This window comes from Ochlerotatus camptorhynchus, unplaced genomic scaffold, assembly GCF_037179485.1.
Source record: "Ochlerotatus camptorhynchus isolate MF236.1 unplaced genomic scaffold, CSIRO-AGI_Acam_v1.1 ptg000004l, whole genome shotgun sequence".
NCBI lineage: Eukaryota > Metazoa > Arthropoda > Insecta > Diptera > Culicidae > Ochlerotatus > Ochlerotatus camptorhynchus.
The window spans coordinates 1,436,634-1,463,477 of record NW_027040496.1 but is presented as its reverse complement, the minus strand read 5'-3'; the positions used below and the strand labels follow the sequence as shown (position 1 = coordinate 1,463,477).

At 38.2% G+C, this 26,844-nt stretch overlaps 1 protein-coding gene across 1 annotated transcript in view; it reads right to left on the bottom strand.

Moving 5' to 3' along the window:
* Positions 1-1,316: 1,316 nt before the first annotated feature.
* Dh44 (diuretic hormone 44) overlaps positions 1,317-26,844 on the bottom strand; it is a 145,254-nt gene continuing 119,726 nt past the window's right edge. Inside the window, exon 4 of the mRNA XM_065237855.1 lies at positions 1,317-2,579. Coding sequence (XP_065093927.1) covers positions 1,836-2,579 — 744 coding nt within the window. The 3' untranslated portion in view covers positions 1,317-1,835. The remainder of the gene's footprint in view (positions 2,580-26,844) is intronic.

The window sequence follows — 26,844 nt, the reverse complement described above, 5'->3', positions numbered from 1 at the left end:
TTTTCGTATGTCATTCCATCTCCGAGATATAAGTGATTTCTTCCGTACATATGTTAAGTGGGCAATGCTTTAGTATCCAGATAGTCGCCAAAGCTGCAAGGGTTTAATGAGCGGGAAACGTAGTGGAATGCAACAATCACGCAAAACTGGCATTTCTCTCAAAGTCTGACAGCATAAGACACAGAGTAACCCAGCGAACTAGTTTGTCAAAACAAAATGAGTAATATCTACGAAGTGACCTAGTGAGTAAATTTAAATATCAAAAATGGTTTTTTGTGAGACATCACTTCAGATTGCAAAAAGCTCTCGTCAATGTTTTCCTTTTCTTATTTCGCACAAAACGGCGAGAGCTTTTTCCAATCTGAAGTGATGTCTCTGAGAAAACCATTTTTTAATGTTTATTTACTCACTATACACTTAATACAGGTCACCGAATTCTGTAGAGTTTTACCGAGTTTTTGAACAGCAGAACAAGTCAATTTTACCGACTGTGTCCGTTACATGTGAGAAATCAAAAAAAAAAAATTACAATATTTATTTTTTTACAAATAAATGGGGTACACTGAAAAAAAGTCTGCAAAATTAGGAATAAATTTTACTAATTATTGGATTTTCACTGATTTTCAAACATTAACCGAACAGTTCTGTAGTTCTAAATTTACCGAACGGCGGAGGCTTGGATTAGTGTGCAGGTCACTTTCACCTTGTATCATCGAAGGCCGCGGGATCATGAAACGAAGGAAGGAAAGACTACGTACACGGCCATTAAGAATAACTCAGAGAGAAAGTCACTAAATTTCTACTAAATGTCTAAAAACTACAAAAACTCAGCGCTGAATATCTGGAGTTTTTATATATTTTTCCATACCTCTGAGTTGAAGTGACGCTCTCTCTGAGTTATTCCCTATGGTCGTAAACATACTTTCTTCTGAGTGCCAAATCTCGGTAATCTGGGTATAACTGAGCAGCTCAGTAATAAGTTTTACCGAGAACCTATAAAAATTGACCTAACATTGTCTGAGACTCAATGACCAAACATCAGCGAGTTCTGAGTAAACTCAGTTTTTAGGACAACTGTAAGTAATATTTCCTTTTGAGAAAATCAGATAACAATACAGTTTTACACAGTCACTAAATAAGATTAAACGGCCGTTATTTCAGATACTTCATATAAGAGCCGACAATAATTGCGTTTCACTTGATTCCACCCACCAAAATCATCAGGTTTAACCATCAATTTTCTCCACTCTTTAAAAAATAATGAAATTTACAGTCATGACGTAAATTTGACCAAATTTTTGTAACGATAACTGTCCGGACCGCGGACCGTGACCAAACGATTGTGCAGCCAATAAAAAAAATCCCACAATAAACTTATGCGCATAAAACGCGACCAGCCCCAATTCGTCTGGTGTTATGATCTACTTTCCCGAAATATGTCCACCTTGAAAGTGATAACTTCAACCGACAATCGAAAACACTTCACAAATTTATGCTGGATGTAAATGAGTGATTTAATGACCTAAGCAAAGCAGATTCCTCTCAAAGTGTGCCTAAGGAGGAAAGTGGAATGCTAAATAAACACTTGCTATTTAACACCGCAGATAGTCTCTCTAATTCACTGAGCTGACAGGCCGGCAGAGGGGACTTAAGTAGGTTTTACTAAATGTATCTTTTCCTCTCTCCCGCTCTATTACCACCCGGTCGGTTTGGTCGTTTTTCTTTTTACATCTTGGCTGTTTGCGTTTTCTGGTTTGTTTATTTTAAATAGTTTGTATTTTGTTCTGCTTTGGGATGGTGATTGCGTCGTTTGAGTGGGTCTGTATTGTTCCATCCTAACCGAAATACTTGCCCTGAATTCTGTACAAATACCTTAGTCGGTAGTCATCACTTTTTAGTCTATCGTCCTTCTGCTGAAGCGGTTGTTGTTGTTGTTGTTGTTGTTGTTGTTGTTGATGTTGGTTTTGTTCACGACCACTGGGAAAATTACTACCTTGAAAGTATTCATCCCCTTCGTCTACGCCGTTGTCACCGTTGCCACCGTCGTCGTCATCTTCGTCGTTATTTCCCCCCACTCCATTGGGCAGCATTACCCTTTCGTCGGAAAATCGCATCTCCTGTGGGCCGACAATGGCCACCGAATGGAGAATTTTGTTTGCCTCCTGTTGCGCCTCTTGTTGTTCCCGTTCCAGCTGGCGTTGTTCTGCGGCCAACGTGAGAACACCCCCGCTGCTGCTGCCACTGCTGCTGCTGCTCCTGCCACTACTGCTAATTTCCTTACGGTCGTTAATTTGTTTTCCCGCTTCACTGGTGGCGCTGTCGCTGTCATTCCTATCTCTACTGTTGATGCTATTAGAGCTGCTGGTGCCAGCAGATTTACGATTTTCCGTGGGATCCATATCGTACTCCAGAATGCCTCCGAGTTGGCGGTCGGGTGCATGGCTGTAGCGCCGCAGGAACGGAAGCTTTCCGTAGTAGAAATGATCCTGGCTGCCGAAATGAAGCGGGGTCTCTTCCTGCGGGAACTCGTCACGACTTCGCTTACCGATTTCGCGTAGGATGGCTTTATTTCGTGCAACCTGTTCGAAAGAGGGGAGAGAACAGAAATGGGAGATGGGGTGAGTAATTGTTCGGTTATGCCAAATGGTGGTAATTATTAGCTTATCGCAATAATGATCGGAGGAATTACACGGTAGAAACAGTTACGTTTGCCGAGAGGTAATTTGTCTGATATGAGATTGTTTCGATCTAGCGATGTGTAAATATCCGATTGTATAACGTTTCCATACGTAAATGCAATTGAATTGGAAATTGATTGAAAATTCAATCAGGCTTAGTCAAGGGTGCAATTACGGGTTTAGGACTATGATGGATTTAGCAGCTTTTGTAGAGAACCATTTCAAAAGACCTTTACGAACAATTTTAATGGAATGATAGATATTCTCTTTATGATTTCATTAGAAGATGAAGAGCTACTGCATTGTTGCGAAAACTCAAGTATCATATGACCTTATAGAGAATAGAGATCAGTGAGCTTGCGCTTGGGATGCCCTCAGAAGTTAAAAGAATTTCATACACGTTAAGAGAACTTCGCAAAAGTTTAGGACACTTATAAAAGTTCAGGGAACGTTGTAGAACTTAAATGAACTTGATAAATCTCCAGGAAACTTCGTAGAACTTTAGAAAACTTAATGGAAGTTCAGGGAGCTGCGTTGAAGTTCTAGAAGCTTTCTATAAGTGAAGCAAATAGATATTCAGCTAACTTTGTATCAGCTAAGCAAACTTTGTAGATGGTCAGCAAACTACAATGAACTTTGTAGAAGTGAAGAGAGTTTTGTAGCCCTCCTGCATATTTTTTAGCAGTTCAGAAATCTTTGTTGAACTTAATCAAACGTCGGAGTGTACGTCAACTGTATTGACATGTGTTAATTATTTAAAAATGAATAAGAACGCAAAATGAACTTGGGCGTCAACTATGCCGCATTTAGCTCTGAATGTTTGATTTATAAAAGACTTTTTGATCATAAGAAAAGCAGCTTGAGTTTCAATAAATATCAACCAAGTGCCAGGAGGAATGTGTATCAATCCTAATATTATATTTTAATATTGCGGGGTTGTCAACAAACTACGTAGCATTCCGTCAGATTGTTGACGTAAAATCGTCCACTTTCAGTTTTATTAGCAGAAGCATTTCAAGACCAACAATTGAAATGGCCTTAACTCCATTTTGTAAACAAACCTTGTAAGGCCATTTTCTCGCGAACCGAAGTCCGCAAAGGCAAACCAACATAATGAACAGGTAGGGGAAATTCTCCTCTACACGTTTGTGGTTTAGGTTTACGAATGAAGGTTTTGGTTCGCGAGAAAATGGCCTTACAAGGTTTGTTTACAAAATGGAGTTAAGGCCATTTCAATTGTTGGTCTTGATTTGATCAGTATAGTATTCCGGGATATAATATTGCTGCTTGTTCAACGCATTCCAGACACAATTCAGTTCAATTAAACCTTCGTACCAACGAAGTTATTTATGGCAATTGGTTTTTGGGCATTACAGTTGTGCGTGGCATGAAGATGAAAACTCCAACAGTAGGCGGGACAACTGCTCACTTTATTATATCTCAGATGACGCAGCGGTTCGTGCTGGAACTTTCACGCAGAAGGACTGGATTTTAATTCTTCAAACAGGTCCAATTCTCTACTACAAATGCTGATAAATCAATACACATTAATACCTGCCTTTAGAAATAACTTTCATAAAAGTGCGAACTAAATATAGAATTGGTGTAGAGGACAAAAACCTTTTTTTAATATTTTCTACAAGTTCCGTTCAAGTTCCGCCTGAAGCTGCTTAGAATGCTCTTCAATTATGATACCGGAACTTTCAAGTTCTTTTTTTTTTCCTTTGGTTTGTTTTTTCCGTCGATCTTGTTTTCCGTGCTGAGTACCAATGCTACCGACGTGCCAGGAAGGCAGCTCCCACTCCTGGACCCTACCTATCGACCCATCAACTCATGAACCGGGGACCAACGGCTTTACTTCCCATCCGAAGGAAGGCGTGATCAGAGATGTTATGCCTCAGAACATCCCGGCGGCGCCGACTGGGATTGAACCCAGGCCTGCTGGGGTGAGAGGTAATCACGCTTACCACTACACCACCGGTGCCGTTAACTTTCAAGTTCTTATAACGACTTAAAAACGAGGCTGCTTAGAATTCTATAGACCAACACCAACCAAGTTGCTTACGCCACAAATAGCCTTTTATCAGAACTTTTGGTTACTTGGGTTTTTCCAGGTACAGTAGAACTTTAATTGATCATGTTTACTCCAATTTTGATCCTATTTGTTCAGTCAGATCGTGATTTGAAAATAACCGGTCATGAGACCTTAGTGATGGTACAATTTGGATCTCTTGCGTTTTAAACGGAAAAGGGACAAATGGTACAAAAAGTTTTATAGTTAAAATAGTGGCCGTCATTGGAATAGGTACACAAACGAGCGTAATAAATAGGAAGATTGATCAGCATCAACAGCAATGAGTTATGGAAAATGTTGAGATCTTTACCTAGTAATTGCAAACCGTGGTCCAGAACTTTTAAATGGCCCATTAGAACAGTCATAACAAGTAATTGCATCTAAGTTTGATGATTATTTTGTAGACAGTGTTTCTTTGATTAATCAATACATTGAATTGGTCGATGAACTTGACGAAATAAAGCAGCCAGCTAATAGTAGTTGTAGATTTGAAGGTTTTCACCCACTTACATTAGATGAACTTAGAGTTATTTGATTTTCATTAGGAAAATCGAGTGGAGTAGATAATTTTAATGCTTGAATTATTCAAGTTATGGACCTTATTAATGAATCTGTGCAGACTGGACATGTGCCACAAGATTTGGAGGGAATTCTTGGTAGTCCCTGCTGGAACGAATAAAGCCGAATAGTTTCGTCCCATCGACATGGTGCACACATTAGAGAAAATTTAAGAACTTGTTGTGAAGGGCCATGTCTTGGAGTATTTAAATAGTGATAGTTTGTTGTTACCAGAACAATTGGGATATCGGGAAGGTCATTCTTGTGAAACCGCGTTGAATTTGGTATTAGCGAAGTGGAAAGATGCTGTTTTTTTAAAATCTAAAACACGCTTTTGAAACGATTTCTAGGCCCTTATTGTTACGATCAATCAAGCGCTTTTGAATTACGAGTACTGCATATAAATGGGTTGAAAGCTATTTGTGTGTCAGCACTCAACGGACTGTTTTTAATGATTCTGTTTCTACTCCCGTGGGGAATCACCTTAGAGTACCCCAGGGAAGTGTATTAGGGCCCCTTTTATTTATTATGTATATTAATGACATGCGACATACGTTTATGATGCCGCTTTACACATGAATGAAGATGGTTGAAGTATAAGCGATTGAGATAGAATATAAGTAAAACTGAATTCATGGTAATTTCACGGAATCGAGTAAATGAGAACGTCTCTGTTGTAATTGATGATGAGGCTGATCGCGTTCAGGAGATTCAATGTCTTAGAGTGATTATTGATGACAAACTTAAGTTCAACTCTCACATTGACAATGTCATCAAGCAAGCATGGAATTCTATGTCGATTCAAAAACGATTTCAATTGCGCTTGCAGAATAAAATAATGCGTTTGACCTTGAGATGTAATAAATTCATTTCTTCAACTTTGATGCTTCTACTTCTTCTTCCTTTTCATATTTCAAGCTTATTGCTTATCGCATATTAGTTTATTGCGTGCTCTCAACTTAGTGTTCTAGATGCACTTCCTCAGTTATTACTAGAGAGCTTTCAATGCCTGTACCATTTTTGCATTAGTATAATTGTGGGCAAGTACAATCATACTCTATGGCCAGAAAAGTCAAGAAATTTTTCAACCCGAAAAAAAAACCCTAGACCGGATTAGGAATCAAACCCAGCCACCTCCAACATGGTCTTGCTTTGTAGCTGCGCGTTTACCGACTGAGCCAAAGGATGCTAGACGCTTTAAAATCGGTTGGCATTGAAGCAAAAAATTGTATATTTTACTATGGTGTTCATTTTTAAAGTAGTTAACGATATTTGTGTGATCGAATTAAGCGAGAAAGTGACTTTTATAGATATAATACTAGAAACAAGCGAAACCAAATTAATTGTATTTCAATTCCAAGCCTAGATACATTAAACGTGCAATTACACTTACAGAATTTAAGAGACATTACATTTCACACGTTAAACCTGTCTTTTGAACTATTTTAGTTGCCACGATGGTGATGATGGATTTTTGATATTTTATTTAATATTAGTAGTTCACAAGACAAATTGTTAGTAGTCTCCAAAAGGTTTGAGCCTAAGGCGCGTATTACGGATACATATAGAGGACTGAATTTAGCATTTGATAAACAACAAAAAATGAGCCGCCTGGAATGCAATCGATTATATCTCTGAAATAGAGCGTCATAGGGAGAGAGTTCTTGGCAAAAGTTGTGCATTTAATAATATTGAGAAATGCTGCCCAACACGGAAAAATCACACAACAACAAGGAAATTTTTCGTTTACGAAATAATTAATAAAAATCATGAAATCGTGACCATTGTTCCGCAAAACAAACGTAACGCTTCGTTGCACCGGGCACCAGCAAAGGCAACAAAAGTCATAGAAACGTGAACTATGTTCTGAAAATCATGATCTTGATCTGGTAAAGGTGATTAAAGTTCATCAGTTGTGCTTAATATCGTGAACCTGTTCTCGAGAGTAGAAACATGGTTCATAGAGTGTGAAACGCCAACAATAAAATAACTTTCAATATTTTGATTGGATTGTACAGCATGGAAGTGGAACGAAACTGAAAACGACGGAAGACTTGGCTTAAGCAACCGAACAATGCACGTTTCACCCATACCCCAAATTGGCAGCAGGCATCTGTCCAGCAGATGGAGTGGACACACTTTCAGCTCACCAATTCAATGTATCTTCGGTCACCATGAACGCAGATACCACCACCTTCATCTTCATCATAACAAGCAACAATCACTGATCACATCCCCACCGATGCTAGCCGCATCGGTGCTTGCTCACCTTCCCTCCCATGTTATTTCTAGGGTCCGAACTAGCGGAAAACATACCCACCGTCTCTGAGAAAATCTTCAAAGTTTTCTCCACAAATGGTATCGCTTTATCGCTTTGGAACGCTTTTTTTTTTTGACTTTAAATGATCTTTATTTCTTGTGTTTGTGTGGTTTACATTTATGAATTTTTTTTTTCATGTGACACAGATGCGTCTTTCAACTTGAGATTTTAATTTTTATTTACAGTTACTAGTCCTATCAGGCCTATTTTAAAGTATGACCATCTTGGTGGGATTGGTTTGATTTGAATTGAAAAAGGAGACTACTTATAACTACTATTTACAACTACAACTAACCTACAACTACTATATAACCTAACATACTATATACAAATTGCTTATCAAAGCATGTTCTGATAAAATACATTTTTGTGCAAATTTAGTTTTAATTTCGTTAATTCTGGAATATATTTTCGCAATGCCTGCCTCTTCGTGTAAATTTGTTATTCTAGTGTCGAAAGGACGATCAAGAACCAGCTCTCTATTCTGAGCGACCTGAATTTTGTTTCTGTGAGTCTGTGCACATGATTCCCACACCGGAGCTGCGTAGAGAATCGCAGGTGCTATTATTTGTTTGTTTGTTTACCCTTGAGAAGCGGGATCTGCGGCAAATCAGCGGATACAGACACCTAACCAAGGCAGAACACTTGACTACTGTTTTCCCTACATGCGAACGGAAGAGGATCTTTTCATCGGACAACATCCCGAGATAGGTTACTTCGGCAGACCACTCAACCCTGGTGCCATCCATGATTACTGTACAAGATGGAGCCGGTTTCAGTTTAGGCGATTGCCGATGGAGGAACATGATCGCTTGTGTTTTGGAGGCATTGATTTTGATTTTCCACGTGGTGGCATAATCAGCAAAGGCGTTAAGGCATCGTTGAAGTTTGTTCGTTATTTCGCGAGGCATCCTTCCTTTGACGGCTTATTGCGGCATCATCTGCGAACAGGAAAAACACGCAACCGTCTCCGAGGGGAGGAATGTCGGAAGTGTAAATGCTGTAAAGCAAGGGGCCCAGAAGACTGCCTTGCGGGACACCTGCTGGGATGGAAAACGTGTCTGAAAGACAACCATTCAACGATACCTTAAACGACCTTTGCTGGAGGTAGTTACGGGTGATTTTAACCAGATGTAATGGGAAGTTGAAGTTACAAAGCTTGTACACAAGTCCGTCATGCCAAACATTGTCAAACGCCTTTTCAACGTCTAACAAGGCCATGGTTGTGGACTTGGATACAGCTTTGTTACTTCGGATGTTATTCATCACCCGTACTTGCTGGTGATTGGTGGAGTGCCCCTTTCTGAATGCAAACTGTTCCGGAAGGAGAATGTTGGTTTCCTCGACAAACTTGAGCAAACGTTTGAGAATTAGTTTCTCGAACAATTTGCTCAGCGCTGAAAGGAGGCTGAGCTTGAAGGCAATGTTGGATCCTTACCGGGCTTGCGGATTGCTTTGGAACGTTCACTGGTTCGCCCTTTTCTTCGAGGATTTCGGTCAGCATGATGAACTCCACCACCATTATGACGATATGGCTCAGCTGAATGCACTAATGGACAAGTGCACGGGCCCTGTTTTCTTAAAATGAACACATGAATAATGCTCTCGTAGCATTTGAAACGGGCCTATCAACTTTTCTACACGCGCGAACCGAATACACCCACGCAAACTAACAACACCATCGGGTAGGGGAAATTCTCTCCTTCCCGATAGTACCGTATTAAGACAGTACCTCTTATTAAGATAGCTTTGCCAAAAAAATCTTGCCGAATTCTTTTAATAAAAGTAGCTTAAAAGTTGCATCAAAAAGCATAAACGTAGGTACCGTCCGGTATGCTCTGATTCTGTGATTGATGTGTTTTCCTTAATACACATTTCATTTCCACACCGTTATCATTTCCAAGAAAATTCGAGAAATAAAAATCGAGACATATCGTCCAGGATTGGCTTGTACTACATGGACATCGACAGAGCACCTCAAAAACAGAACTGTCAAATTGCTTCCGAATTTCAACCTATCGAACTTTTTCACTGATAACGAGTTGAGAAATCAATTTAAGATTTACTATACTTTTGTTGTGTCATCAAAACTACCTTTCGTAATCCTACGTCAAATCTACGGTCGAGTCTTGGAAACAACCTTTTACTTTTTTCTCAGAATTTAAATCTATTTGTAGTGATGTACGGGTAATATTGAGAAATGTGTGAACTTTTGACAAGTACATTGATATTTTCACTCTGAACTTCTCCTGCAAATCCCAACCGCAACCAATTTCATTCAAATTTGGCACAGCTGTTTAGCACCTCGATGATGATGATGATGATGATGATGATAATAATGATGATCTCACCACTTACCGTTTGTTCTGGATGATTTATCTTCAAGATAATTAAGTATAACATCTTAACCAGATTAGCAAACAAAAACGAACTGGTTAAAATTACAGATATAAATTCCCCCAACGCTTCTCAGTAGCTTCCCAGCGATAAAAACTGAAATATTTAGCAATGAGAAACAGGGGATTATAAACTTGAGCGGTGCACCTTATACTTTCAAAGTGATTTGACTCTTTTGCAGGAGACTTCGAGAGGTTGAACTCGTGAGAGCTAATTTTCTCACAAATTTGATTTTATTGGCTTTCTGGGGACTAAATATATGTACACCCAAAGCGAATTATTCCCACTTCTCTCAAATTCTATATGGATTTTAGAATTCCACACCTTATATAGAGACCAGCTTGAGCCTTGATAGCTAGCTGCTTGCGGGAACTGATGACCTTAACAAATGTCCAAATATTACTGTTAACAAATTTATGGTGGTCTTGAAAAGGACCATTTTGTAGTGATGGTTGAGTAATGCTGAGCTGAACACGACGAGCTACTGATTCCGATCCTTCTTCCTCCTTCTCTATGGTTGCTCATTAGGGTGCTTCATTCTGAAAAAAAGTGATGAATTTCTGATGGGCCACCCTCCAGTTCGATTCATAGCCCCAAAATATGAACCTGTGCAAAAATTGGTAAAGATTGATGAAGGTTTAGAGGTCGCGCCAATGATTTGAAATTTGTATGGGAATTACTATGGAAGAATTTAAAAAATCGCTTATATCGCTATAACTTTGCTTCTACTTGTCCAAATGTCGAAAAAATTTAGTATGTTATTGCTATGGCAATAAACAAAAAGCCTACAGTTGCTACGCTCAGTTTTGCAGCGTATCAAGAATTATAAAAATGTGAAAAAATGGCAAAATAGGGTAAATTGACAGATGAATATGTACAAGGCAACAACGCCAATTTCATCGCAACAACAACAGGCTTGTTGATCATTGTCATGACAACCACATATTTTTTTTTTTCAACGTTTGGACAACTACAACCAAAGTTAGAGCAAAGTAAACGAAAATCAATAATTTCCCATACTAATTCACCAAAATCTCCATACAAAATCCAAATCATTGGCGCGACCTCTAAACCTTCATCAATCTTTACCATTTTTTGCACAGGTTCATATTTTGGGGCTATGAATCGAACTGGAGGGTGGCCCATCAGAAATTCATCACTTTTTTCAGAATGAAGCACCCTATTGCTCATATGAGCTCTGCAGCTCGCTGCTTGCAGGCAGCCTTTCGTTGTTGTTGTTGTTGTTGAAAGCACTCCTGCTACTACTGCTGCTGCTGGACTGGAATAGAGATGAACTAGCCTAAGGCTAAAAATCTCTTTAATAAAGCTTTAAAAACAAATGCTGAACTGGACACCACTACTCACGGTGATTGAATGAACACTGTTCAGTGGGACCGCATCGCATTCGATTTTTAAGTCTGTGTTAGGGAATGCGCTGTTTTCAGACAGTCGGTGATAATTTTGATCACCATTGCAACAGTTGGACATTTGGTATTTTTCAATAGTGACCTATTGAAAATTAACTTAGTGTTCATTTTAGCAGATTGGTAGATACATTTCCAATCGTTTGACTTGTTTAGAATTAAAATCTATCTGCTATTGGTCGAAACCTGACCTCTTTTCGTAATGCTGCGGGAGACGATGTCTTAACACTCGAAAGCAATTTTGTGAAATATGAAGTAAAACAAATCCTAGCTAGTTCTGCATGATGATTTTGTTTGATTTTATTTATTTGTAAAGTCGCCGGGAAATACCAGCTGGCAATTTGTTTTTTATGATAACTTCTTACTTAAAAACAGACAAAAACTCACAAACAGGCTGCTTTTTCATGGTATACAGTGCGATAATTCAATAATCAATAAATTATCTCAACATTTAGTGGTAAACCATTCATAAATTTTGGTAACATACAAAAAATTCTATAATCCACATTTAATTTCATATGTAAGCGCCGATTGAAACAATCTTTTCGACGTCACTACAAGGGTGATTGATTAAACGAAAGAAACGAATCGTGCGGAATGAAAGACGAGGAAAAACTAATTGCACCAATATATTCAGGCCTACAATTCCACACCTTCTATAGACAGGTTGAGCCTTGATAGCTAGCTGCTTGCGGGAACTGATGACCTTGACCAATGTCCAAATAATACTCTTTAACAAATTTTTGGTGGCCCTGAAAAGGACCGTTTTGTAGTGATGGTTGAGTAATTCTGAGCTGGGTGTTCAACACGGTTGAGGCTGTCGAGCTGTATGTCGTTTGAAACGAGGGTGACACGCTTGGCATAGATGACCGACCTACAGCGACTCACGAAGAGCTACTGATTCCGATCCATAGCATAGCGGTGCAGCTTCTTCCTCCTTTGATGGTTGCTTATGTGGGCTCTGCAGCTCACTGCTTGCAGGCAGCCTTTCGTTGTTACTGGAGAACAATTTTCAACGCCACACGCCGAAAGCACTGCTACTGCTGCTACTGCTGCTACTAATTTTGACGAGAGAACACCAAAAAAACAGTGGTGTGGTCGTTGGGAGCGTGTGGTTCTGAGTATGGCGATGAGTGTGCAAAATATTACGCAATTCCAACCTCTCTATTCGCACGCGCCCGAGGATCGGAGGCGAATGCCACTTCGACTTGTTTCGTCTACTTACTACTCTTTGACGACTGTGCTGGGGAAGCAGCATATGCATGTAGGCAATTGGTGGATTTGTTAGTTAATTAGTTAATGCTGGACATTTACCAGTTTTTCAATAGTTTCTTGTTGAAAATCAACATTCGGAAGCATTGTTAGCCATATTTCTGATCGATTGGTGATAAAATTATTGAAATTGGACCAGGGGCAGCTGAGTTATTAACGTTCAAAATCTTTCTTAATTTGTTACATGTTCCATTTTCGGTTTTCGCAAAGTGTACCCCCATATAGAAATCAAAGACGTAGTCCTACGTCAAAAAATCAGTTTTCAATTTTAATCAGTTACTTTCAAAATCAGTGGGAGGTAAGCTCATGAAAAACGCAGTTTTATGCATAAATCCAATATGGAGGCTTAATTCAATACGGTGGCTAAATTTGGTTAACATGCCAAATGAAAGCCTAAAGCTTCCTCTTTACAGTGGTATGTAAACATTAGAGGTATTTTTAGATTTTTTTGAAGATGTAATGATTTGAATGAATCAAGATTAACCAAAAATTGAGCACTTTTGAATAATGCTTGAGTCCCTAACTACCAAGAGGTCCATTAATTTGACCCAAACTGACCTTTTTTCATAACTAGAACTACTGAATGAGTACCAAAAACATTATGTTTGAAAATTTCGAGCAAAAAGTGAACTGGTTTCAGCGAGAATTGCCCAACTTCTGTAAAACTCTGACTTCCATAAAGTTCTTGCAAATTTCATGGATTAATAAACTCATTTTTTTTTTATTTAGCAGAATTTTATTGATTGTTGATTGAGTTTGATTTTTTTTTTCTTTTATTAACAAGGTTTTTGCATTTATCACTAGGGGTGGCGTAAACTTTCTTCACTTCAAAAGCACCTAGTAAAAAATAACATAATAAATGCCTTAATTCATTTGGAAATCTAGGCTCTTGTCTTCAATCATGCTTTTTCTGTTTACGTGGTGTATGCATAGCCCTTTATTTTGATCTTAAATAGGACTGTTGAACTAGAATCCAAATTATTTTGAAGAAAGACCCAACAAACAGAATAAGCAATTATTTAGCCGAAGAAGCCAATCTTTGCCTGATTAAGCTCCTATTCAACATTGAATGTTTGTTGGGGACAGCGTTGCCAGATCGACCGATTCATCGGTATTTATACGAATTTTCGATCTTGATACCGATGTACAGATAAGTCCTGATGAATGTGAGCGTGTTAGTGGAATACCTGTATAAAGAGAGAGAGAGAGAAGGATTAGTAATTTCCATTTAATTCCACTACCTTATTTGCTTATCCTTGACAGTTACGCGTATTTCGTCTACAATGTGCAGACTTCTTCGGTGTCTTGTACTAATAGTCGAGTATTAGTACAAGACACTGAAGAAGTCTGCACATTGTAGACGAAATACGCGTATCTGTCAAGGATAAGCAAACAAGGTAGTGGAATTAAATGGAAATTACTAATCCTTCTCTATCTCTCTCTCTCTCTCTCTCTCTCTCTTTCTTTATACAGATAATGTTTCTCAGAATACCGATTTTTGAGATTTTATACCGACTTATACCGTTTTTTAAAGCAATTGCCTGCCCGGGTTGAACTGTAAGAAGAAAACAATATTGCGAGTGACATTAGATTTTTTAATTTTTAATAATTTAAATTTTTTGAGACAAAATGCTCACAAACTATTCATCTTTTAAAATTAATTTTGCTTGATACTCTTTCGACTAATTTTTCCATTTCCTCGCCGTTTTTGGCTACACAGGAATCGACAAACAGCTGATGGTTTATCCTGGCAGTTCATAGATTGATAGACCTACTTGTGAACTGATTAAAAGTATTTCCCGTTCAGTTGTTCAGTTTTAAACTTTCTGAGGTTTATTTAATTTTCTCTAGGAAGTTTCTTCCAACTTTACCCTGGAATTTTTCTCCATTTTACCTTAAATTATTTCGTTTTCACTTGGAAGCTTCTTCTGCCTTTGCCCACCAGGGATGCTTCCAGAGTTTTACTATAGTTCCATTAGCTTCAGAAAATCTATAGGAACATTTAAGAAATTCTGAAACTTCAGAAAGTTCAGACTTTTGAATGAGTTCAAAGATCTGTAACGGTAAGTTTCGATAAATTAAATACAGCTTTATTAACTTCTGTTCAAATTCAAGAAACTGGGAATTTCAGGAAAGTCCAGAGAAGTCCAGTGAACTTAGGCCGTTAACGCCCAAGTCGTTTTTGTCCTCCGGATAATGCGCGATTTTTGCTGGAGTAACCCAAGGATTATTCTCACACTATTTGAAAACAAGATGGTAAGGATATTCCAAGGACCATTCTAGTGATATTGAAAACATAATTTACGTTGCCATTTTCCGTTAAGACATAATAGAAGAACAACAAATTAGATCCATAAATAGATCACTGGGCGTTAATGGGCTAAAGAAACATCAGAAATATTTTGGAAACTTCTCAAGAACTTCAGAATTTAATAGAATTTAATGGATTTTAAGACGATTGTACTCGTTTCAGGACAGATCAAATAATTTCAAGGAAATCTCTGAAATGTTAAAGAAATTCCGAGAAACTCAGAGAAAATCCAAAAACTTATGCAAAGTTCCAAAAAGTTCATGAAAATTTTGGAAACGTAAGTGAAGTTTAATGGACATCAGAAAATTGTGAGAACATTTTAAGGGAAGTTCTATGCTTTTTAATGGCAGGTTAGAGAACATTTAAAATTTACAAAAATTGGGAAGATCAGAGAACTTCAATGCTGATGTTCCATTGAAAATTGTGAGAGCACTTAGAAGTTCCGAAATCTTCAAGAAAGTTTGAAGACCTTCAAAGAATATGTAGGATTTTCCAATAGTTTCATTATAATCAGAGAAGTTCCGAATTCTTCGAGGATGATCAGAGAACAGCCCCAAAAACTTCAGGAAATTGCCAGAGCTTTAAAGCAGTTTCGAGGAGTGATTAGATAGCTTCAGGAGCATTGCAGGGTTTTCAGGGATTTTTAATGAGTGTCAGGAAAATTTCTGAACATGGTAGGAACTTCAGGGAATATTGGGCTTACACCTCCCAGAAATTTATTCCTTCCGAATGTTTTCCCAACATCTCCTTGATGTGTATTTTGACCGTAACAGAATCCCTCTGGCTTCTAACTTTCTCCAGAAGTTTCTTCCAATCTACCTTAGTAAGCAAGCATGGGAAAATTCATTCACTCGCGCGAGTGCCACAGAATCAAAATAGCTATCCTCACCTACAAACAGATTGCCGAACGAGGGTAAATTCTTCCAACCAAGTGACTCTGCAGGTCAACTCAGAACTGACAGCAGTAGAAGGAAAGAAGGATAAACTGAAAGGCAGCCGAACCTTGGTGGGAATGCTTAAGATCCGAATGCTAACGATTTAAATAGGCGAGTCAGGTAGTTTTTGGCTCACTGATTTAAATAAGTTGAATTGGCCACAGCAGTTTTACGGTATTTGCTTGACGCTTATGTTTATGTGTTACAGTATAACCGTTTTCTCCATATTAATAGCAATTTAAATGTGTCAATGTATGTTTAAAGCTGCAAAATTCTCATTCAGCTCACTCGGCAGAATGCAATCGTAAAAAGCTCAGCGATGCCAAACATATAGATTAATCTGTATTTATACAGATTTTATAGCAGTTTTTAAACCAAGAATCTGTATATACAGATATACAGATTGTATGATTAGGTAAATGTATATACAGATATTTTGAGGTCTGTCTTTAATTCAGCTAATTTTTTGCATCGGTGTTACTTTCATGTTACCGTATGATTTATAACCATACCTCGAGAGTGTAGAACTCAATGAACTGGATTACCGGTGTGAAGTACACACAACTGCATGACAGCACTGTACGTCACAAATTGCATATACATTGTTTTTTGGATTACCAATACTTGAATGGTCTTATGGCAGTAAGCACCAACTGATATTATCCTCGGTTTAAATCCCGATAACGAATGTTGAGTTGATTTGGTATCGATGGTGCTATTAACCAATTCAATCTTAAGAGGAGGTTCTCATTGAAATTGCCAAATGGCCAAGTTTGGCATTTTTTGTGGACCAATGAAAAAACATAGCAGGGCGTGGATTTGAAATTCAATCTTGTTTCGAGATAAACGCGTTTAAAGTTTTGGCAACAGTTTCGATCGAATATTAGTGCCGGGACGCCACTTCGAACAATGGCCTGTAGAAACTTTTCTTGTGCGTGTATAAAAAAAACCCTTTCAACACAATATAGTAGACACTCATACCTTTCAAAAAATGCAATAACAAAAAAATCGATTTTTTTTTAGTTTTTATGAGAACCTCCCCTTAAGCAAACATTTGGCAGATTTTCCAAACAAGGACGGTATTAAAAGTAAAACCGAATGGAAGCTTACTGCTATAAATGTATTCGGCACAAAACGTACTAACACGATTTGATGCAAAAGCGCACTTTTTTGACTATACAGATTTGATTCAGATTTTTCGAAGAAGAAATACAGATGAAACGATTTTCATAAGCAAAAATACAGATTTACTTTTGGTAACCCTGGGCTCAGCATGGCAAAAAAATAAAAGAGAAATCATACACTCATAATCATTCATGTTACGCTCAGCTGTCTGTTTTGCTCAATTCTGCGCTCATCGATTAACATAGAAGCAATGCGAATACGAACGAAATCAGTGCGGCTCGCACAAGCTGCTGTTCGTTTCTGATGTTGTATTCTTCTGACTCCTGGAAAGTAAATTTTCCGTTTTTAGTTCAAATATTGAAATGATTGCCATCTACAAAAATATAAAATTAATTACATTAGTAAAAACCGATAAATATCGATTTTTTGAAACATTAGATACCGATCAGCTTGAAAACAATCTGGCAACGCTGGTTGGGATAAGCCTAAGATAAATACTTTAATGCTATAGATGTGGAGATCAAAATTTTATCTGTCTAAAAATCGAATCCGTTTGCCCCATAAAATGCCCATGTTTTTAGAATTGTTAAATAATGAAAATTGTGGCCCAGGTACGATCATCGGATTTAAGTTAGAAAAAAAACACGCACGCATTTAGCGCTTTATATAAAATCGTCATGTACCATGCGTCTGCATGGGATTGGAACTGGGCATGGAATCAAGTAAACCCAATGGTTAATTTACCATTTTGATCAATAGATTTTATAGTCAAGGCTTAATGCAGCTCAATTATCATGGTGATGGGTGCAGTAATTGGCAATTTACCCTGCTATTATCATACTTGTAATTGCGTTTGCGTCGAAATCGATTTGAAGAGCATAGTTTAGAGCGATCTAATTGCAAATATTTGGTTAACTGAGAACGAAATATTTACCATATGAATGATCGAATTGTGTTCATTTATGTGATTGATACACTATTAATGTGGAATGTTTCAGAGTCTAACCTAAATCCTCACATTCTGACCACGTAGAATAGTCTAGATGAGTTACGAGTGGAACGTAAACACTCTAGGAAGGAATGTCCCACGGCTTCATTCTCATTCCACAAACTTAAGATCTTTATTACACCATTGATCTGGTCATATACTGCCACATATACCTATGCAAGCAGAATAAATACACTCTTTTCACCTCGAACGAATCACCATAGCTAGGCACATCCAAAACGAACGGATTTAGTCATTTTCTATGTGTGTGTGTGAAGATATGAGACATGGTCTATCCGCCTCGAGCTTCGACACTATTGTCGACTTTACCCTTTACACTAGCCACCCCGTGTTCGTCGCCCAACTGGAGAACCTCAAAGACAACGTTTCTGCTGCAGGATGTGCTCCCAAGCTACGTGAAATTCGTGGAAAAACACAACCATCCTCTTCCACTTAATAATAAAGCACACACCCGTCCTAGTCGTCATCGAAGATCGTAAACGTCGTCGTCTGGTGGGGTTTGTTCCCGATATTCGCTCACGTTCATCATCCACCCAGACGCTTGAACCATAACTGTTGAAAAAAGTTTTGTTGATTTATGTTAAAATTGATGCACATGAAAAGAGCGTCCAAGCATAATATAAAGCAATTGAATCGTCTTGCTTCGAACTGTGCTCCTCAAGTGCATAGTTTTGTGTAAAGCATAGCGCAAATTCACATTAATTGAGAATTTCATCACATGCATGTACCATTCATAACTTTTTACTGTGCACCGAATGAGCTGCACAGTGGACGAACGATTGACCGATTCGTAGTTAGTACTAAGAAATCTTGACTCCTTCTTCACCGCAATGGCAAACAATTTTGTCGACTAGTCGGTACCATATGTTTTCATTAGAGGTTTCAATTAAATATTTCTTGTGGCTCAATAATGAACGTTCACCTGGTTCGTTATATGGGGCGATGAGCTTTAGCTGCAACGTTTGTGTGGTTATATGATTCCACTGGGTCCGATCTACTTCCTGAGGTTAATGACAAGGTAGTGATGGAAATCGAGAAAATGTGGTATTTTATGCATATCTGGTGTCATCCTGGAAGCATCTTTTAAAAGTTTACTTTGTACCATGTTTCTTCATTTACTAAAAAAGGCCTATTCTGAAGAGAATAATGAAGACACCAAGCTGCATCGCTATTTTTTTAAATCACGATTTACATACAAAAAATCTGTTCTGTCTCGTCCATTCCACCACTTCTTCCTCAAGCACTTCAACGTCTTCCCCTGTGTCCTTGCCGTTGTCCATCGATGTACTTTCAGCCACGCCATCCACGTATATGTAGTTCAACCGCCATGTTCTGCATCCTGTGTGTGTCCTTCCTTAAGTTGTTCCTTTCATGCTGCTTCCGGGTTTTCGCCTTGGGGCAGGAATTCATCCAATACCCCTCCATCTTACATTCGCAGGACTTGTTTCCCCTTCCGATGGAGCAAATCAAACGAAGATGAAATCTTCTTTTATCAAGTCCAAATACACACTGGTGTGCATGGCGAGTTCCAGCTCCGTAGGGAATTTCTCTCGAACAACACGCTAAGCCTGTTTGCGACCAGAAACAGTTCTGATCTATCTTCTACTATCAAATAAGAATAGTTCAAAATTTTCCAATGAGTAATCCATCTTACTTAAGAAAAATTGTACATATGAGTCAAATCCTTGCTGATGGATGAAAACTCCGGTTCACAACTGGTACGGTTTTACAAATCACAATCTATACTCGAAACCAAACCGGGTTCACAAATTTGGTCACGCTGATGACTCAAGAATACAATCGGCGTTGGAGCAGTTGGTGTATTCAGTGCCAATCGAGTATAACTTTCCACCAGATAACACAGTTTTGCAGAAGATCGAACAATTGTCGTTTTCTCGTCGAACATTATTTCTTCCGGTGAGAACATTTCTACGTTTTGCTCTTTTTAGTAAGAGCGTCATTTTATAGAAATAATATGTCGAAAAAATTGCATCATCATCGATATTTTTAATTAAAAGTGAATTTCGACATACATTCTCAAGTCGTTTTTCCACCAGCCCATATGATCGAAGGCAGCTCACACTCTGATGGTGAATGGGGGTGCTGTCAGAAGTAATATGAAACACTTTATTATTCATTCGACCAGAAACGGTAGTAATATAAGTGAATTGTGAAAATTTAAGGGTAAAAATAACGATAATAATTATTTGATCATTATTTGGTATCTAAGATGGTGTATAAGAGTTGCTGACAATCTGACATATTCCCAACAATATGGGTATTAACGGAACGGTGCCGACTTGTAGAACCCCAAAATCTATGACCGACGCTATTTTTAAACAATGATGGCGGCTAAAAGGTGTATTTGATAAAAATGGCACACCGTAAATCTTCTGTAACTTTTTAACCGTGTGAGTCAAAAAGCTGAAAATTTGAGTAAATCTTATTCATAGTACATTCTTTACATTTGTCAACTTTCATATTTATTCAAAAAGTAGTTCCAGTCATGTTGTCGAATCAAGAAATTGTCCGTGAATTTTGTTTGTGTACTTGCAATCAAAATCCAGAGACGTCCCACCGATGGATCGCTAAAAAGCTTGGAATTGCAAATACAATTGTGTCTCGTGTGATAAGAACCTTCAAGGAGCGTCTGAATGCCCGAAGAAAGGAAGGGAGTGGTCGTAAAAGTGGTCCAATGGGTAGAAAAATGGCCAGGAAAGTGGTGCAACAGTTCAAGAACCGTCCAAACATGTCAATTCGAGATGTCGTTCAAAAGTCCAAGGTGTCAGTCGGTTTTGTGCAGAAAACCATGAAGCGTGCTGGGTTACATGTTTATAAGGTAAAGCCCCAATGTAAAGCAAAACATCACTGCGAAACCCCGCGCCCCTATGGAAGGCGATATTTTTGATCGACAAATCGCCTTTGCGGAATTTTTTTCAATTACCCGTCAGCACGTCCTCACCAACTGGCAACAAAAATGGAATGATGGTGAACTGGGAAGATGGTTACATTCTATTCTCCCACAGGTATTGAACAAGCCATGGTTCAAAGGACTGGACATGAGCCGTGACTTTATACGTGTCATGTCAAGGCTCATGTCCAATCACTACTCGTTAGACTCGCATTTCTTCCGAATCGGGCTCGCAGGCAGCAATTTGTGCGCTTGTGGTAGTGGTTATCACAATATCGACCACAAGCTGTGGTTATGCACCCTCCATTGTGTTGCTAGATCCGAGCTATCCGCATCCCTCAGGGTCCGAGGAAAACAACCTTTGCGTTAGAGACTTGGCGATCCGAGATCTCGATTATTTTAATTTAATTAATATGTTTTTAAAACATTTAGTAATTAGTGACATCTTGTGTTCTCTCAAGTTGCTAGATCTCCATCGGTGAACCCCCATGTTTGTCTTTTTCTCCAGTATGTCGCTTAGTTCTTGATCAAGAGCACATTGCTCTAAAAAACCTTGTGTTTTCAATCCCTACCCTGCCACCCGTTTGTTACAATTTGTTACCCCTAACCTCGAGATAACCGCGAGTAATCGGCCCCCGCTTTACTAACGTTAGTTTTAAGTAATTTTGTTACCCAAACGATGAATATCGGCTCCGCAAAGCTACGGCAAATGAGCCTGGAAAAATAAACGCAAAAAAAACCCCGCGCCCGGAAACTTTACTCAAAGTTGCTCACCAAATCGTGTTGCATCGTGGGCAAGAATATTTCATTGCCAAGTCTAAGTTCGATGATCCGGAGGATGTTCGAAAGAAGAAATTAAGTTCCTGAACTGGCAAGCGATTTGTGGATGTGGTGAAATAAGTGCTCCCTTCATCACTTCCGGAACAATCAACTGTTTTGGCCTGATCTAGCCACTACGCTCGAAACGTGTTGGAGTGATACCGAGCCAACGGAGTCAATTTTGTGCCAAAAGGTATGAACCCGCCAAATTCACCGGAACTTCGCCCAATTGAAAAATTCTGGGCATTTATCAAGACGGAACTTCGCAAACATCCCTAAACTATTAAAACAGGGCTGGAGTTGAAGAAAAATTGGGCAAAAACAACCAAAACACTGGGAAAATTGGTTGTAATTTATTGGGTGGAGTGAAAAGGAAGGTATGGGCATTCGGAATTGGAGACGAAATGGAATAAAACCAATTTTGTTAATCATAACTCATTAGTAGTTTTTCATTTCCTGAAAATTTCAAGAAATCCGATAATCGGTTTAATTTTGGTGAGTAAATCTGTGTGTGTCAATTTTATGGAATACACGCTTTATCAGTTAATGATAAACTATCAGATGCTCTACACCATCTTTGATTCCAAAATGGCATCGGATATGAATTTATGGCTTCTACACTTTGGTACCGTTCCGAAACTATCCATATTATGTGGTGTCTGATAGCTTTTCAGAAAATGTCAGGAAATGATTCCAAAATGGTGACGTACATCTATTTTCAACTTCTACGCGTTTGCCCCGATCCAATAATACCCATATTCAGCCATTCCACAGCAAAACGATATAGTGGTTCTCAGAATTTCGTAAAAATGGGTAGTTTTGTTCCTTATTGCAAAATATTAAGCCCTTATTTTATATTTTGTCATTAAGGTTACCATTTCCATTACGGTGATAAAAAAAAATGATTTCTGTTTTAAATTCATAACTTTTCGTCAAATGTAAGGTAATTAAAGATAACGTTAAGGAAAATATAATGCCATTACAAAAATAGGATTTTGTATTGACAAACATTGATTATTTTTGTTTTTATGGTTATGATGGTTTGTAGATAGAGGACGCGATTTGTTTTTTTATATTTTTCTTTGAAAATTTAGGCTATTTTCGCAACAAATTAACAAATTAGCTATGTATTTCATTCATCGATGTAGAATTGTCATGTCAGAAGATCAGTAGACTTCAGAGAAATCAAGTAAATTCAAGAGATGCACCAGGAACTTCATTGATGTTTAGACAATCTCAAGGCACAGGGAACACGTCAAAGGGGAGAACAGGAACCTCAGAAAGGATCTTCGGCGTCGTTGAAAGGAATCTCAGAGAAACTTAGAGTAACTTTAGAGAAGTTTAAATCAACTATAGTATCGTTTAGGCTCCTTCAAAGATATTAACAGAACCAGCCATGGTAAAAACTCCGAACTATATTGCACGGGGCAGTTTTGCCTACAAAACACACCACCAAGAGCATTGCGTTTTACATTCGGTACCAGTGCTCGATAGCAAACACCAAACGTAGCAAACAAAACACTGGTGGCGGTGCCCGTGTGTAATTTTCTGCACCGGTTTGAGAACACTTAGTTTTACATGAAATGTTCGTTTACGTTCCATGATTTACGTCCAATATGGATTACGTCTCGTGTAGAAGTAATTATTTGTAAGTGTGTACTTCTATGCTTATAAAGATTATTTTGAGCAATAGCTTCGCCAATCATCAATTTAGTGTCAACATTTCAAATGGGCGTAATTGCCCATTTAGCCGTCGATTTCTCGCGAATAAAAGTTCACACATGGAAATTAATGACACCAACAGCTGTTACCTAGGTAGCGGAATGTATCCTCTACCAGCTAGCAATGTTAATTTAGAATCGAGGAATCGACGGTTAAAGCCATTGTTTGCAAAAGCAATTACGCCCCTTTGAAATGTTGACACTGAATTACTATTAGAGATTTGCATCTTAGTGATACTGGTGGTGGTATTGGAAACTCTTTCACTCGAAAGCAAAATAGATTACAAGCTAATCATGATGCGAGCTTGGATTGATTTTCTCAAGTGTTTCTTTTGCGTATAAAGCCTGGTACGCAGCTGAAAAGAAAATGGAAAAGTAATTTTTGAGGAATATTCCCAAAAGTAAATTTGACAGCTATAGGGAGGTCAATGACGTTTATATAAGGTCTGGGCCAAAGGGCTTATTGGTGTTAGTGAAATGTGCAAATGTTTAGGGGTGTTCGTATTTTATTGCAATGTTCGAATGTAAGGATTTTTCCCAAAAGAAAATTTGACAGCTATAGTCTGCTAAATTTTGAGATTATAGCGAGATGTTGTCAAATTGTAAAATCAACACTTATTAGTGTTTATGTTGTTTAAATGCATCCAAAACATCAGTTTTGCAATAAACGCCAACATTACCTAACGGAATTGATGAATCTACGTTACGGTCGACCAGCAGATGGAAATGATGTGAAAATGATAATGACGTTTTGCTACCTGTCAAATCGTATGGAATATTTTTTAGTACATCATCACTTTTGTGGTTTTGGTTATCAAACCTAGGTGTCGCATGCACTGGTGCAGTTTCGCATAGATTCATCAATAATTGATCAGACCATTATTCCGCAAGGAAAGTGAAATTGCATTCAGAATGCGCCACCTTCATGTCGATCACGATACTAATGTAATCGATCTTTTCTTTACCGATTTCTTTTGAACTGCGTACTGGGTCAAGAAATGCTGAGGAAAAGTAATTTCTTTTGCATTCCGTGTCCTATCCGGTAGCACATAAAAACGTCATTACTTTTCAGCTGCGTACCAGGCTTAAGGTGATACTCTAAGGAAACCTTAGCGTGAAACTTCAAAAGCATACATGTCAGCTTCCACAAAACATGCAATAATGTAATTGCTACTCTCTGTTTGTTGTAACGCTGCAACTAAGGAGTATTAATTTCATATTTGTACGTTTTGTGGAAGTTGACATTTATCATTATTCGATTGACTCTAATCGCATTAAAACAATCAGCTCAATCAGCAGCACCAACACGCTCTTTGGAAGTGGGTGATTTGTGAATTTTGATAATCCTGTTAGATGACCCCTTGAGCTAATAAGATTCATAAGATTGCGTTATATTTTTTAGCCAAGGTACTTTTTTTTTGAAGAAAAATGTGTTTTGGCTTTTTTTTTTTTATTATAGTCACTTGTTACTCTTGGGTCATTCGTGACTTGTCCGGGGGTGAGATTTGAACTCGTGACTTTGGCGTGAGAGGTATGGATGTTAACCACTACGCCGGGGTCGCCCCCGTGTTTTGGCTAATTTTTCACTTTGATCACTCATAAGTCACTAAATATAACTCATCGAAAATATTTTTCATAAAGTATGTAAGGTCTATAGCAGAGCTTCTCAATCTTCCTTTGCTTCTTTTGAAATTAAGCTCCCATCCCATCAATATTGAATACAGATGATGTATATGTATATAATATGATGATGTATGTATGTGTAATACACTGTGTATACATACCTGAAATATAAAAACAGATTGACATTGAATCGACTTGAAAAAGACAAAATTCCCACGGTGGATCGCGACCCATAGATTGAGAAATTGAAGTCTATTGAATAACTCATGTCATTCAGCCAGGATAGCAAAATTTGGTCAGGCGTACTATGATTAAAATCAGTGGCGCAACTTGCATGCAAGCTGATCTCCGAACAATTTCGCAGCAAGTGAATTGTTAAAATATCCTCATAACTACATTTGGATGAAAGTTGTATTTCGTTATCCCTTAATGCCCAGTGAGGGTAGTTTTGTTGTGAAAAATGGTTTTGTTTAAATGTGTGGAAACATGCATGAAAACTTTAGTGTAAGACAAGAAACTTTCATTTAATACTATTTGTTTCGTGATTTCTAAGCATGTACTTTCTTTCGAGAAGTATAGACCTTTCAGACTTTATGAAAAATATGTTCGAGGTAGTTATAAAATATATTGAGTGACTTAGGGGCTGTTCATTAAGTACGTACACAGTTTAGGGAGAAGGGGGGTTGGCAATTATCCGCGGCGCATACAACTTTTAAAAATTGTGTATGGACAATTGTCTACGCTGGGGGAGTGGGGCGAGAATCCCAAAAACTGTTTACGTAGTTAATGAACAGCCCCTTATGAATGAGTGATCCAAGTGAACAGCCCCTTATGAGTGATCCAAGTGAACAGCCCCTTATGAGTGATCCAAGTGAACAGCCCCATATGAGTGATCCAAGTGAAAAACAAGACCTGGTCCAAACCACAAAAGTGGTTTGGACTAGGTCTTGCAAATAAGCTGATTTTCTGCACAGTGTCTACTGAGGTATACCGAAAGCGATATATGGTTGGAGATCAAGATTTGAGCACATTGCTGTAAAATAGGACACCATAGAGTTTACTTATAAAATATGTATTTTTTTTGTTTATCAATAGTATTTTTTATTCCTGATACAGACAAATACAAACATTACATTTGCTCATCATCATCATTTCATGGACAATTTGGATAACTATCTGGCACCCCTGTAACAAATGTAGCTGGATAGGACTTTAATCGGTGTTTTATTAAAACCAGTTCTAAAAGTAGTATGGATTTATGTGAAATGTATTAAAATGAGGATCAATAAGTTTTAACTTATGGAACAAAACACGTTAGGGACACCTTCCTGCCATCCATTTTCAGCAAAGGGAGAAGTTTAAAATTGAAGACATCCATAGAATAAAAACCATCACTAGGCCAGTTTATAGACTCTTCTGTGTGCAATTCAAATTTAACTTTTAACATTAACAGTACCGATTTTACATCGCTATACTGCAACTGTAGGAGAACCTTACACTCCCTCTTATATGTAAACACTGTAATCACTTTTCAATTTATCCGAACATTTCATCTTCGCCTACAGTGGAGCTTTCTTTCCAACGGAATTTTTATGCATAAATGCAAAGGGCAACAATTTAAAATTTTGCTAATACCTGGCTCATTCCCAGTCGACCGCATGCTTCAA